Consider the following 14,686-nt stretch of genomic DNA (forward strand, 5'->3'; position numbering starts at 1 on the left):
GTGATGAAGGTGGTGGTTTGTGTTTCTGGGTACTTATTGCCATTTTATGCGCTCTCTTAGATGTAGCGACAGGATTTCCACCTTAGATCTGTGTTTTGTTAAACATCTTTAGAATGGTACGGTGCATTGCATGCTTGGGAAGGCTAAAAGGATGCATGAATTGCATTCTCTCACTGTTTGGTGATGCACATCCGGTAAGCACTGGAGTTCATTTGGTGATGAACATCCAGTAAGCACTGGAGTTCAAGCTAAAATGAAGTTATGTGGTATTTAAATCTGTACTGTCCTGTGTCTGATGAGCACTAATGTGTGTTTCTGTAGCTAAATGTGTCAGTTCTGCTGATTGCAGCACTGCAGGCTCCGTTCAGCACACGGTCTGATAGATAGAGCAGCGGTTTCAAATAAATGTGATCATCTCTTCTGCTTCCAGGTTTTCAGGGAGGGAGATAAACATGATTCCTGTGTGATTTTCTGCAGTGTTAGGCAGAGTGCAAATTAGTCTTTAATGCCCACAGTGCCATATGTCCAAACAAGCATACACACAGTTACCTTTTTGCAAGTAGTAGAGGAAAAGAGTTCATGTCCTCTGTTCATCTCTTATTAGTGCTTTGCTAAACTCTGTAGTGTGCATGTGACTGAGCTGGCTAACAGCAGAGTGTATATTTAGCACTGCAGGAGTCAGCATCCTTTCAAGCCTTAATTGCTGTAGTAACAGGAAACCATTTATGAGTTACAACAAATGATGGAGACTCTTTTTTCCTTTGCTGTCAACTTTTGGATTGTTGTTTCCCATCGGAATATTATAGGCATCCAGTTGACAATCAATGAAAATATTATTTCAGCTTTGTTCTGCTGTATTTACTGAGGTTTTTGTTTTTTGTTTTCCATTGGGGAAGACTGAGAAGGAATAGAGGGGGAAGGATGTGTGACTGAGGAGTTCATTCATGGAGCTGTCTTGCAATCCTCAAAAGTAAACGTTGACTGATTCCGGGCAAAGCAGTGCCTCACCTTTCATTTCCATGCTCTTATCCAGAACTGTCTGCATTCTCTTATGAATGCCACCTGTAAAGGAATGCCTCCTTTTAGTAGGCACAAAAATTGTTTGGTTTCTGATTGCAAGTGACCTTTTGCTGTCCTCAGGCTGTATGTGGGAATGATTTGTGAGGTTGCCCAGACAGTTTGGAGAGAACTGCTGCCTCAGTTCTTCCTCTGTGCAATAAAACACACCCTAGCTTTCAGATGAGGAATGCCTTGTGGTGAGATTGTTATAGCTCTCAGTGATTAGTATTTTTCATGTTCCTCTCTCATACCATCTTCACTCATCTTAGAAAGCGGGTCACTGTTTGAACTATGAAGCACTTCTTATATTTGTCTTAGATTTAACAATGCTCAGCTGTAGTACATTCCTTCATAGAGCAGCCCAAGCCACAGTGCCTGCTGTGCTGCTGCTTGTTTCCTGCCCTTGGGTGGCTAACAGATTTAGCTGTAAAACTTTATAGCAGTGCTAGCTGCAGTTTGAATGGAACATAATACAAGCCTTTCGGCCTGCAGGTTTCCTTGTACTCCAGATCTTAAAAAAATTGATAATTCATAAAACTATTCCAACACTTTTAACAGACTGAAAAAAGGTTCCCCCCTGTAATGAGATTGAGGCTTTTGTCAATGACGAATAATAATCTTACAGCAGGAAGATGTTACCTATGCAAGAACTCCCTGGGTGCCTCCTTCCCTAAAGAAGTATTTATCAGGAATCCTACAGAAACAGATGAAGAGATTTTCACCTGTATTCAACCCCTCCCCATTTCCCTCCAGCCTGTGCTGGCTCAGCTCTGCTCTGCTCCTTCCCTGAAGTATTGTCACCCCGCTTCCCTCCTCAGAGCATCCAAAGATAGTCCCTGTTTATGTTCTGAAGGAGACGACTTGTGTCACTTGTAGTTAATGTGAACGTTAAAACTTCCATTATTCATGGGTTTACAGATGATTTTTTTTTTTTTTCTCCTGCCAAACAAATGTCCTCAGCTCCTCCTTTTGGTAATAAGTTTCTGAAATAAATAATGCACTGTGTTTGGCTGCTTAATAGCATTCTGACTACACCAAAGAGAGTGTAATTATGTAGAATGCCATGTGCTATCAAGCTCAGACAATATCAGTGGTAGTTAAGCCCACAAGACTAACATTTGAGAACTCTGTTCTTCTTGATAACCGAATAATTTTTCATCTTCTGTACCAATACCCCAACAAATTGATAGGGTAATTTGTGACAACAAGGATGGTGAAGGATCTAGAGGGGTTGAGCGGGGGGACATGGGAGGAGAAGCTGAGGTCCATGGGTTGCTCACCCCAGAGCAGAGGAGCTGAAGGGAGGCCTGCAGGCAGCTGCAGCTCCTCATAGGGAGCAGAGGGCAGCGCTGAGCTCTGCTCTGTGTGACAGCAACAGGGCCGGAGGGATCGGAGCTGTGCAGGGGAGGGGCAGGTGGGGTCAAGGACAGGGTCTGCACCGGGGGGTGGTGGGCACGGCCCTGAGCTGCTAGGGCTCAAGAAGTTTCTGTACAATTCTCTCAGACATACTGTGTAAGTTTTAGGTAGTCCTGTGTGGTGCCAGGAGTTGGACTTGATGATCATTATGGGTCCATTCAAACTCTGGGTATTCTATAAAATATTTTACTTGGTGCTTATAACTAACTGGCCATCATAATCACATGTATAATCAATGAATATACAGATGTTATAATTATGAAATAAACAAGAGAGTTGGACTAAGCAGGTTGTTATACAAAAGAGAATAAATGAAGTGCTTACCTTTGTTCTGGGCTCACTGTAAAACTCCAAAGGAGGGATCTCCAGAAGAGATCCTTCCCCACTGGCAGTCAGCTCTTAAATGGGTCTAGGAGAGGTGCAGCCAGGCTCCACCCCTTCCAGCAGCCCAGGTGAATTGCCCTCACCCGTGCTCCCAGGGCTGACTCATTGCTCGCCTCAGGTGATCAGTCAGAGGTTCAGGCCGTGATTCAGTAGTTCCCATACACCACGTATTAAAATTTAGGCATGCTACAAAAGAGGTCATGTCTTGAGAACTAAAAGGAGTGTTTGCTAGGAGTCTGTGTGCTGCTACAGATTTTTATCACAGGATCTCTGTGTCTGGAGGGTGCCTCAGGACAGACAGTACTTGGTGGGATGGATTTGGGGCCAGGAACCATGCTGGTCATTGTTATGGCTTCCCATGGGAGCAGAAAGGGCAGCAGCCTATGATCTCCTGTGCTTGGATTCAGCACTTAGGGATTTTATCCTTATCCAGCATCCAGAAAGATAAAAAGAGGGAAGCTTTAATGGAAATATGAGGACCATGGCTTTGCTTTCCTGTCTGCCCTGAGAGTTCAGGAGCTCTGGAAAGCAGTGACCTTCAGTAAATCTCCCGTGTTCATAGCAGCTCTGACTTTACCAAATGCTGTAAGAACCATTTTTCTGTTCTCTGAGAAAAGCTTCTGAAATGACAGCAGTGATGTGTACAGAACACTCATTCCATGCTCCTGTAAGTGCCTGTCTACCCTGCATGGATGGATTGAGGCCGGTTCTACCCAGGTGCAGAAATTTGTGTTGGAAAAACAGGTCCCATCCCTTGTCTCATCCTCCTAACAACAGCTGAGATTTGAGCTGAGCATGTTCTTTCAGGGCTTCCTGCTTGTACCCACAGGCTGCTCCTTGGGCCTGTCTCCACCCTGAGCTTCAGCGATATGAATTCCATGGTGTTTTCTAGGGGGAAAGAAAACTTCTGTGAGTTTCCTAGTATGCAGGTTGTGCTTCTCTCTCTTGTCTGCTAAATGCAAGTGGCTGTGTCTGTGGGGCTTGGATATGTGCATTTTAGGCAGATGGAAGCAGCTCTTCAGCAGCTTGTGTGTAGTTAATGAAAGGCAGGTCCTGCTGGACCAGGTGACTTGCTTGGTGGATGAGGGAGAGGCTGTTGATGTAGTCTGCATAGACTTCAGCAAAGCCTTTGTTTCCCATAGTATTCTCCTGGAGAAGCTTGCTGCCCATGTTTTGGACTGCTACGCTCTTTGCTGGGTAAAGAACTGGCAGGAGGACCGGGCCCAGGGAGTGATGGTGTTTCGAGTTAAATCCAGCTGGCGACTGGTCACAAGTGGTGTTCCACAGGGGTCAGTGCTGGGGCCTGTCCTGTTTAAAATCTTTATCAGTGATTTGGATGAGGGAATTGGGTGCACCAACAGTAAGTATGCAGATGACACCAGCTTGGGAGGAAATGTTGAATTGCCTACCAGTCAGAAGGCCCTATTGAGAGATCTGAACAGGCTGAATAGTTGGGCTGAGGCTAGTGAGATGAAGTTCAACAAGACCAAGTGCTGGGTCCTGCACTTTGGTCATAACAACCCCAGGCAGCACTACAGGCTTGGGGCAGAGTGACTGGAAAGCTGCGCAGAGGAAAAGGATTTGGGCATGTTAGCTGGCAGCTGGCTGAACGTGAGCCAGCAGTGTGCCCAGGTGGCCAAGTAGACCAATGGGATCCTGGCTTATATGAGAAATATAGTGCAGCCAGGAAAGCAGAAGGGAAGCAGAAGCAGGGAGGTGATTGTCCCTTTGTATTTGGCTCTGATCAGGCTGCACCTCAAGTACTGTGTTCGGTTTTGGGCTTCTCGCAACAGGAAAAACATTGAGACCCTCAAGTTTGTCCAGAGAATGGCAGCAAAGCTGTGAAGGGTCTGGAGCACAAGTTTTTTGGGGAGCAGCTGAGAGAACTGGCGTTGTTCAGTCATAGAAGAGGAGGCTCAGGGGAGACCTTATTGCTTTCTACAGCTGCATGAAAGGAGGCTGTGGTGAGGTGGGGGTCTGCCTCTGCTGCCAGGTAACAGCAATAGGATGAGGGAGAATGGTCTCAGGTTGTGACAGGGGAGGTTCAGGTGGGACATAAGGAGAAATTTATTTTCAGAAAGAATGGTGAGGGATTGGCACAGGTTGCCCAGGGTGGTGGGGGAGTCACCATCCCTGGAGCTGTTTAAGGAAAGTATAAGTAGTACATAAGTATATGTAGCAGTTAGTGTGCAATATTGGTGATAGGTGGATGGTTGGATCAGTTGACCTTTAAAGGTCTTTTCCAATGTTTATGATTCCATGGTTGTTTTTTTTAAGCTTGAGAACTTTTGTAGCTTTAAAACTTTAAAGGAATTGGATTCATTTGGAAATCAGTCTCCTGGTTGGCGGAATACTGTTATGGTCTAACTGATTTATTTTTACCTGACATTAATTTAAGTGCACATATTGTTTTCTCCTTTACAATAGCTTTGTGTGCAGCAGCCCACATGGGTGCAGGGATGCTCACTGTGATCTGTGCAGCACTGGTTTGATGGTGATGTCCAAACAATTTGTCCAAACAGCCTGTTTGGAGCACTGTTTGGAGTACAATTTAAATACTTGGGATAGTGATGTAGGCTCCTCTTGCATTTTGCTTTTTTTTTTTTTTTTAACCTTTCCCTGAAGAAGTTACTAATGAAAGGCAGCTTGCCAGAAGCTCAGGGTCCATTATGCTGGAAGTTGTTGAAGCGTATTTTTTTTCCTCCTTTAAAAGAGGAGGCGTGTACTTAAAATCTACACATGGGGCAGGGGGAAGCTGGAAGGTTGCTTGTTTTCTCTCTCTTGTCCCCAGCAGAGAGCTGTGGGTGCCACGTTCTGTGCATCACTTCAGCTGCGCAGTGTTAGCATCCTCAGGCAGCTTCAGGAATGATGTTCTTCTAAGCTCTTTGTGGTTTAAGTCCATGGTACCTCAAATGTTCATAGCATGAGTGACCAAAGTGGATTTGTTACTACCAAAATCAGTGGTCTCAAATGTTGTAGTGTTTTTTTTTTGTTTTCTCATACTAGCTGTTAAATGATGCCCGCTCTCAGAACAGAAACGGTAACGTTTTCTTTTTGCAGACTGGAGGAAAGAATCTTCTCTGCTGCATGCTTGGAGTTCAAAACAAATACTAAAATATAGTTCTTTTTGGATTTTTTTTAACTAACTTTAGTGTTTTTTTCTAATTTTCTTGTTGAATTCTGCAATAAAGATGGCTTCTGGTAATGGGCTGTTCTGTAATGTGTGCTGTTACTTGGCATAATCACTTACAAATGATAGTTTAATCTTGCAATATCAGTTGAGTAAATTTTTGGCTTTTAATATCATAGTACTTATTATAAAAATAATGAAGCAAATTGTAACAGAGCTACTTTGTAACAGAGCTACTGTCTGCTACCAAATTGATAAATGCTTTATAATATATTAAACTGAGTATGTGATGAACTAGCTAACTTTCTCATTTCATTTTGACTTCTCTAGAGAAGTTGGAGGTTGCACCACCATCTCCAGGACAACTGAGACATGGTAAAATAAGAGTGTTTGCTGAATGTGGTTCAGTACTGTGCGGTCTTTGTGATCGAGTTGCTTTGTCTCTCTCCTATGAGCCATTGGTCTGTCCTCATCCCCAATACTACTGCAGAGTAGGAGAAAACCAAAGCAAGCACCTACAGTGCTTTATTTCATAGCACCTCATCTGGTGAGAGAATTCCGTGCTATTTAACAAAAGTAGGACAGAAAGCCCAAACAAAAGAGCACTGTTCAAAGCCAGAAGCAAATGCTGTTGGTCTAAGCCAACCTGCATTGGTTCTGTAGAACCTTGAAGATTTTTGTTTTCTTTTTAAGCTTAAAACTATTGACTCGCTGTGAGTTGCAAAGATGTTCAATAAACTGAGATGCTGGGGCAAAATTATACAGAAATTGGAAGTAGACTTGGACTTCTTTATAAAATCATGTTTCTTCAATTTCTGATTTCTCTTCCAAGTCATTTTATTTTTATGACTTCAGACTCTGTCAGAGAGTAAATGCACGTAGTCAAATATTTTCTACTTTTAGGTATTTATGCTTATATATTTTTTTTTCCCCTTGATCAGTGGGGTTTTGTACACTCCATGGATTCTAAAATTCTGTCAACTTCCCTGCAAATGTGATCCATGGTACAGCAATGCACACACATTTTGAAAGCCTTTGGCATCTATTTGTGTGCTTTTTTTGCTGTTAGCTTTTTGGGTTTTTTTGTCCTGCTATTTAAAAAGAAAAGTTAATACATTCCATGCCTTAGTCTTTTATGTGTACATTCAAGAAGGTATATATATTATTGAAAGGTTGTTAGAGAAGACCATACGTGTTCAAATACCTGAGCATGAAATGTCTTGTGTGACATCAGTTTTTGCGGTAATGGATTCGTGGTGTTTTTTAGAAGTAAACCTAGAAGAGAGCCCTGCTGGTTTCTTCTCAGCAGCTTGTGAAGTTCATATACTCTTCTTTCTTCCTGCATATGTTTGCATCTCTGAAAGTTTATAAAATGTGATTATTAATCCTATCTGAAATAGGGGAAAAACTAAATAGCTGCATTTTGAATTAAAAAAAAAAAGAGTGAAAAAAAATTGATTTTCTAAGCTGTGTTTCTAGTCAAGTAGTCTGTCCTCCATGCTATATTTAGTATGCTAGCACCTGCAGGCAGTGCTCTGCAAATTCGTACCCCTCTTCTCAGAGAGCATGTAAATTAAAAGTTGAGAGAAAAAAAATGGAGTAGAACAAAAAGGAATGGTACAGTGATACTGTGCTGGTTAGAAATTATTCAGACTATGTAAGTAGTCTGGTGAGACCTCTTGGCAATCTTTATTGATACTGCAGAATGAATTGGAAGGATTGTAAGTAATATCAAAGCTTGTTCAGTATCAGTTTATTTCTTTACCTACTAACAGACATATGTGGCTTTCATCCAAAACTGTACAGGAATTTAGAAAGAATAAGTTACTTCACATGGTTCTTCACAAGCCATTAATACGACTTGAGTTGCCAAGCTTGCCAGAAATAAAAGCCAGACACAAATAGAGGTAGTGATTCTTGCTGTGTTGCCTTTGTTTCTCTTAATGGTGATATTAAATTCACATTTCAGTTGTGTGTGTGTGTGTACTGGTGAACCCATTATAAATATGATCTCTTTGTTACTTATTTTTTAGTGTTCTTCCACAATGCATTACCTTTTGTAGGGTTTGGATTTTTGGATAACGCAATTATGATTGCTGCGGTAAGTTCATTATTTAATTCCCTAATCAAGCCAATACTGTTTATATTGTACTAAATGAGAGCTTCAGGAAGTCTTCTTTCCTTTTATATCAACTAGTTTCTGCTCTTAATTTTTCCATTAAAATTTCCGTGCTCTGTTTTGACTTTGCAGAATGCAAAGTGTTGTTTTATCATCTGAAGGCCAGTCTTGAAACAAATTTTACTGAATTAGGAAGAAACTTGTTCTTCTTTAAATCCATGCTTCAAGATACATTTATGATCATGTAGTTGATGCAGTTTTGTATCACCTAATTCCAATGTATTTATATCTAGGTCTTCAGTGTTTTTTTACTCGCAGTGGTGCAAGCATAGTTGGTGTTGATGCTCATTTGTATTGATGTAGCATGGTGTTGCTGAGTAATGAATGCTCTTTAAATATTTTCAGTTTATTTGGAAAATGAAGTAGGCTGGTGAAACAGGAAGATGATTCAAGACCAAATATGCTGTTCCTTGGGTGGAATTATAATTGACAATGTAATGTTAATCATGGGATAACTCAGGCGGGAAGGGACTGCTGGAGCCGCTCTGCCTCTAGTCTTGCTCTTGATTTGGACCTTTTTGGGGTCTTTAATCTAATGTCTTGCGCAAAGCAGGATTGGCTGAAAGATCAGACCAAGATGTTCATGGTTTTATTAGGTGGAGTAATTTAGGTGAAAAGCAGTAAGGGCAGAGACTGTGCAACCTGTCTGGGCTGCCTGTTTCAATGCTTGACTGTCATCATTGTGAAAAACACTTTCATATCCTGCACAACATCCTTGACTTTAAATTGGAGAGACGTAAGTGTGACAGATGGACCACTTGGTGGGTAAGGAATTGATTGCATAATTGCACTCAGAGTTGTGGTCAGTGGCTTGATGTGCAGGTGGAGGCCAGTGATGAGTGGCGTTCCTCAGGGGCTGGTTTTGAGATTGGTGCTATTTAACATTTTTGCCAGTGGCACAGACAGTGGGATTGAGTGCACCCTCAGAACGTTTGCTGGCAACATCAAGCTGTGTGGTGCAGTTGACGTGCTGGAGTGAAGAGATGCCTTCCAAAGGGGAACCTGACAGGTTAGAGAGGTGGACCTTTGTGAGCATCATGAAGTTTAACAAGGCCAAGTGCAAGGTCCTGCATCTGAATTAGTACAGTCTCAAGCACAGAGAGCAGACTGAAGGATTCAGGGGGTGTCAATGGATGTAAAACTAAATGTGAGCTGGCAGACTAGAAAGCCAGACATCCCCTAGGCTGCATCAAAAAAAAGTATGGCAGGCAGGGTCTGAGGGTTGGTCATTCTCTCCTACTCAGCTCTCATGAGACCCTGGAGTATTGTGTCCATGTCAGGGGGGCCGTAGGGGCATGTAAGAAGGGCACGGACTTGTTGGAGTGGCTCCAGAGGAGGGCCGTGAAGGTGCTCAGAGGGCTGGAGGGCCTCCGTGAAAACGGGCTGAGGGAGCTGGGCTTGTTGGAGAACAGAAGGCTCTGGGTAGACTTTACAGCGTGCTTCCATTACATATAGGGGAGCCTACAGGAAGGATGGGGGGGAGACTGTCAGGAAGTGTGGTGATAGAACAAGAATTTTGACCTAAAAGAAGGTAGTTTTAGATTATATTTAAGGAAGAAATTCTTTACTTTGAAGTGGTAAGGCACCAGAACAGATTGCCAAGGGAAACTGTGGGTGCTCCATCCCTGGATGTAGGAGTTCAAGGCCAGGTTGGATGGGACTGTGAGCAGCCTGCCCTCATGGAAGGAGACCCTGTCTGTGGCGGGGGGATTGGACCAGATGGTGTTTAAGGTTTTCTTCATCTGAAAACATAAAGGAGATAAGACACTACATTTTATCTGTTTGCTCAGTATTTCTGGAAGTTTGCTTTCACACAGAATCACAGGATCACAGAATTGTAGGGGTTGGAAGGGACCTCCAGAGATCATCGAGTCCAACCCCCCTGCCAAAGCAGGTTCCCTACAGCAGGTCGCACAGGTAGGCATCCAGGCAGGTCTTGAACATCTCCAGAGAAGGAGACTCCACCACCTCCCTGGGCAGCCTGTTCCAGTGCTCTGTCATTATGTTAAGAATTAAGAGTAAAGAAAATGGTATGCAGAAATGGAGATTACTGTTTTAGCCATTAGGTTGCCATTATGAGCTAATGTAAAATATTAAAAGCGTAACTGAAGTAGCTTCTTGTTGTAGGGGTGATGCATGTGCTGGGAGAATAAGAGCTATGCAGATCTAATAGAAGTAATGTCCATTTGTCCTTTCAATTTTGACATAAGCAGATAAGCGATACTTTACCAATTGAATTGATACTCTATTTTAAATCCATATCCATCAAATAATGAGAACTCTTATTTTTCAGGGAACCCAAATAGAATTGTCCATTGGAGTTGTCCTAGGAATCTCAACCATGGCAGGCAAGTAATAAAAATGGAGTATGCATAGACTGATGTGACACATTCTTGTATTTTAGATTGAAAGTAGGCCACAGGGCTTGAAATGGCTCTTCTTTAGTCTTGAAGCAGCAGTCTTTCATAATAAATAAGAATGCGTTCTATTTGCAGAAATAGGATTTCATTTCAAATCCATTCTGAAATTCTTGGGGTTTATTTGTTTGTTTTAATCTAAAAGTCCAAATCCTGGGTCACTTAGAAAAGTATGTTTGCATTTCTGTAATGGAACTGCTATTAAATTCCCCAAGATCTAATATTAATGTACCTATTTGCGAGTGGCTGTTTGCTTGCAGTGCTAAGAGCAATGTTTGATGTCCCTCTGCTGTGTTGTCCGGTGTTCTCAGTGATTTTCCTGCCTCTATGCAAGGTGCAGAGGCAGCTCTGCTCTCCGGCGCTTTGCTAAAACTAATGAGCTCTGCTTCACTGCTCCTGTGCCTTGGCAGTGTGAGAGGGAAAAACTGCTTATGAACTGCAGGTGTGGCATTGCTTGTAAGCACACAGATAGCTTGGATGGAAGTTTGTACAGCAGAACAAGTTAATCTTCTGGAAATTTGCAGCCCTCCATTGCAATGAAAGACAGTCACAAGCAGGAGTATATCTTTAAGATCTCCTGTGAAATCATGTATTTTAAATGTGTAACTTTAAAGTGTTACATATTCAATTGCATATAATATTTATTCCTAAGCTGACACAGTGTATAGGAATTATGCCTGCTTTTGAATTGCTGAACAAAGCTGTATATGTTCTATTTCCAGTGCTTCTGTGCCTCTCCAGGCACTGCAGGGCTTTTTTGGTGTGCAGTATTAGCTGGTGAAGCTCAGCTGTGTGTGGCCATTGTTGGCTCAGATCTGAAAAGTTTTTATGCCAATTTCCAAGTCATCTTTTTGCATTTGTGAAGTCCTCATGTAAGCTGACAAAAATGTTGCTATTCTGCTGCTGTTATTCCACGTTGTAATGAAGTCAGAAGATAAGCTCAAAAATAAAATTTCTTGTAGTTTTCTCTGCAGTGTGTACTGATAAGAGCCAGGGCCAATAGCAGTGGGTGTGGAAGGATGTTGGTTGCTTTTATTCAGTATTAATATTTTGGCTTCTTCCCTCTCATCACCAGCTGCTGCTTTGGGAAACCTTGTTTCAGATTTAGCTGGACTGGGGTAGGTCTGAATTTAAGAATGTTTTTTACTCCTCTGTAACCAGTGTTGGTGTTGCTGAACTAAAACATACAAACTGTTGAAATTGTGTGGTTTTTTTTGGTTTTTTTTTGTTTCTTTTTGTTGGTGTGGGTGTTTTCTTGTTGGTTGGTGTTTTTTTTTTTCCTTCTCTAGCTCTAGAATTGTGCTTCAGTAAACCACATGACATTTGATTATATTATTGAGGCCAAAACTGCAGTGCTGCAGTTTTGAAACAGAGACTAACTCTTCCTATTACATATTGTATATTAAGTGATAACATTGGGATTTGGAATTGGTGTTTAACATGATTCAGTGCTGCCATGACAGAATATTACCTCGTCAGGTTTTCAGATCTGAGCATGTAACAACACATGTCCTTCTGAGATACAGCAAGAATTGCGATTATAGTTGCTATATCTGAGAAGAAGGGAGTAGCTTCAGATCTAAATGTGTCTGTTTGCTGCCAATAACTCAGTATTTTATTTTGTTGGATATAAGCAGATGCATTTCGCTTTTTGAAAGGGAATTTCCCAGTGGATCCTAAAATAATGTTGTTTCTTTCATTTTCCCTCTACTTTTTTCTTATGCAAATAAAAAAAGTTATTACAGAAAAGGGTGAATGGTCTGCAGCGTTTTTCTTGCAAGGATTACTTGCAGGTAGTGCACAGTAACATTAAAGCCGTCTTGTCTTACTGTTTGAAGAACTTCTGGAGATACGGCTTATTAAATCAGTAAGAAAATTAATAGATTTACATTGATTGCAAAAATGTTAGAAATTTGCATACTTTCCTGTATTTACCTCTCTGTGGCTTTATCAGTGTGCTGAAGGAAAAGCTATTTTTCAGTGCTTTAAATGGTTCATAATCCTTTCCTGAAAACACTCTCCTATCCCAAATAATTTGTTCTTGGTTTCTAATTCTTCCAGTCTTGCAGGTTATGTAGAAGCTTTGGCTTCACGGTTGGGTCTCTCAATCCCTGATCTGACGCCCAAACAAGCTGACATGTGGCAAACACGTCTTAGTGCACACTTGGTAAGTAACCTGCAGGCACTCCTTGTGGGGATCCTTCTTGTTTTAGCCAATACAAGATAGCTCCTTTTGTCACCTTTGCCATTAAGTATTTAATAGCTGCCAACACTGTGCAGATTTCCTGAAAGGTTTGGTTGAGAGCCTGTATTGGCATCAGCAGAATGAGTTGTTTTGGGCTTGGGCATTTTTTTGTATCCAGCAAGCCACAGGCGGCTGGTAGTATGGATGATCTGTGCAGTGACTGCATGTATGCTGTGCAGTTACCTTGGTTGAGCTCTGGCTGCTGTCTGCTAAAATGCCCTCAGCATTACCTTTAGTAATTTAACCCCTATACGTTCTTTATCAAGTGCTTGTTAGCTGTGCATCTGTGCTATTACATACTAGTTTCTGTTGGTTTGTGATTAGTTTGTATACAAAATTAACTTTTAGCTGAATAAACCTTAGCGTTTGAACAGTGTTCACTGCTTGGGCTTACCGTAACTTCTACAGTTTTGGGGCATTCACTTTTCCAGATGCATTTTCAGGATGATTACTTCGTGAATGTCAACTTCACCAGTAATAATGTTAGTTTATTTTGGTTAAAGAAATGGATTATTAGAAAAAGTGTAAGGGAGCAGGTAATTCTTTCACTTTGCCAGAACAAAATTTCATGTGGGAAAATCACTTAGCAGATTTAAGGGAATAGAAATAATGCTTTCTCAATAAAAGTTAGGAAAAAGTCTACTTCAAGCAGCAATACATGAAGGCATTGAGCAGGGAAGAAGTGGTATATTGTCAGTGGGCTGCCCTCCAGTCTGTCCAACCTACAAGCTTTCTTACTGGAAGCTGAGTCTGTGGCATGAGTCTGTCATTCTGTGACAGTTTGTTCACAGCACTTTTCTGTGTAAAGAGTTCTGAATGTCTTGGTCTCTTTGCTGGCACTTCTTTCCTGTCTTTTTATAATTTACTGCTGCATGAAGTTTCTCAGCACTATTCATTTGCTGCTGCCAACATGCCTTCAGACGTTGTCTTTAATTTCTTTCCTCTCCTGTTAACTTTTATGTCTAGGTAGATTGTGAAATCTTTTCCAATTATTTATTTTTGTCTTCACCCTGTGCCTTTACAAACTGTCACATTGCTCACTTCTGACCTTGATAATAATTTGCATTACCAGATTTAAGCGAATGCTTCTTGCAGTTGTGCCTTAATTTTGTTTATCCTTCCCCATCTTCCTGGCCATCATTCTAACCCTTTGAATCTTGAGCTCCTCGCTTATTTATCACACGTGCATCTCCTGATGAGTCATTCATTCATTTATGTAGAATTGTCTTTTATCACACAGGATTATCTTTTAGCACAGGATTTCTTAATTTGCTGATTACACACACTTGTCTCTGTCTCACAGACTGTTTCGAGTCTGCATGCTTGGAAAAATGTCACTCCCTACCAAAAGCTAGAACAGAGTGTCCATTGTCTTGATTTTGGTGGTACTGCACACAAATAAGTAATTGATCAGTGAGAAACTTAATTTTTTCCCTCTTTCTCTAGGGTAAAGCTATTGGAGTGACCATTGGCTGCATTTTAGGAATGTTTCCTTTGTTGTTCTTTGGCGATGAGGAAGAAAAACTGGAAGAAAAAAATTAATGTTTTTACGAGACGTACACAGATGTAAACTAATGTACCTCAATTACTCAATTATGCTGTCAATATTTAGGAATTAACAGACAGTAAAAATGTATAGACTTGGGAACAAAACCTTCAGCATGTCATTTTATGGAAACACTAATTTATTGTGGCTTTGTTGTGTTCAGTACTTCTTTTTATAAGATACCATTTAGCTTTCTATTTAATGTACATTTTTGAAGTGTTTTCACTTATGGCAAATGATGTTTACCACTTCCCCTTTTGACATTATTCTTTAACAGATTATTACTTTAATAGTCCACTGTGGATGACAG

General features: G+C 41.3%; 1 protein-coding gene across 1 annotated transcript in view; it reads left to right on the forward strand.

Moving 5' to 3' along the window:
* The window catches only part of TMEM65 (transmembrane protein 65), a gene marked incomplete at both ends in the record, with an annotated part of 28,763 nt that extends 14,391 nt beyond the window's left edge, over positions 1-14,372 (forward strand). Inside the window, 6 exons of the mRNA XM_079533344.1 lie at positions 6,320-6,364; positions 8,023-8,090; positions 10,462-10,516; positions 11,661-11,703; positions 12,647-12,752; positions 14,277-14,372. Coding sequence (XP_079389470.1) covers positions 6,320-6,364; positions 8,023-8,090; positions 10,462-10,516; positions 11,661-11,703; positions 12,647-12,752; positions 14,277-14,372 — 413 coding nt within the window. The remainder of the gene's footprint in view (positions 1-6,319; positions 6,365-8,022; positions 8,091-10,461; positions 10,517-11,660; positions 11,704-12,646; positions 12,753-14,276) is intronic.
* Between the last annotated feature and the right edge of the window lie 314 nt (positions 14,373-14,686).

Source organism: Tetrao urogallus (assembly GCF_951394365.1).
Source record: "Tetrao urogallus genome assembly, chromosome: 3".
Lineage (NCBI taxonomy): Eukaryota > Metazoa > Chordata > Aves > Galliformes > Phasianidae > Tetrao > Tetrao urogallus.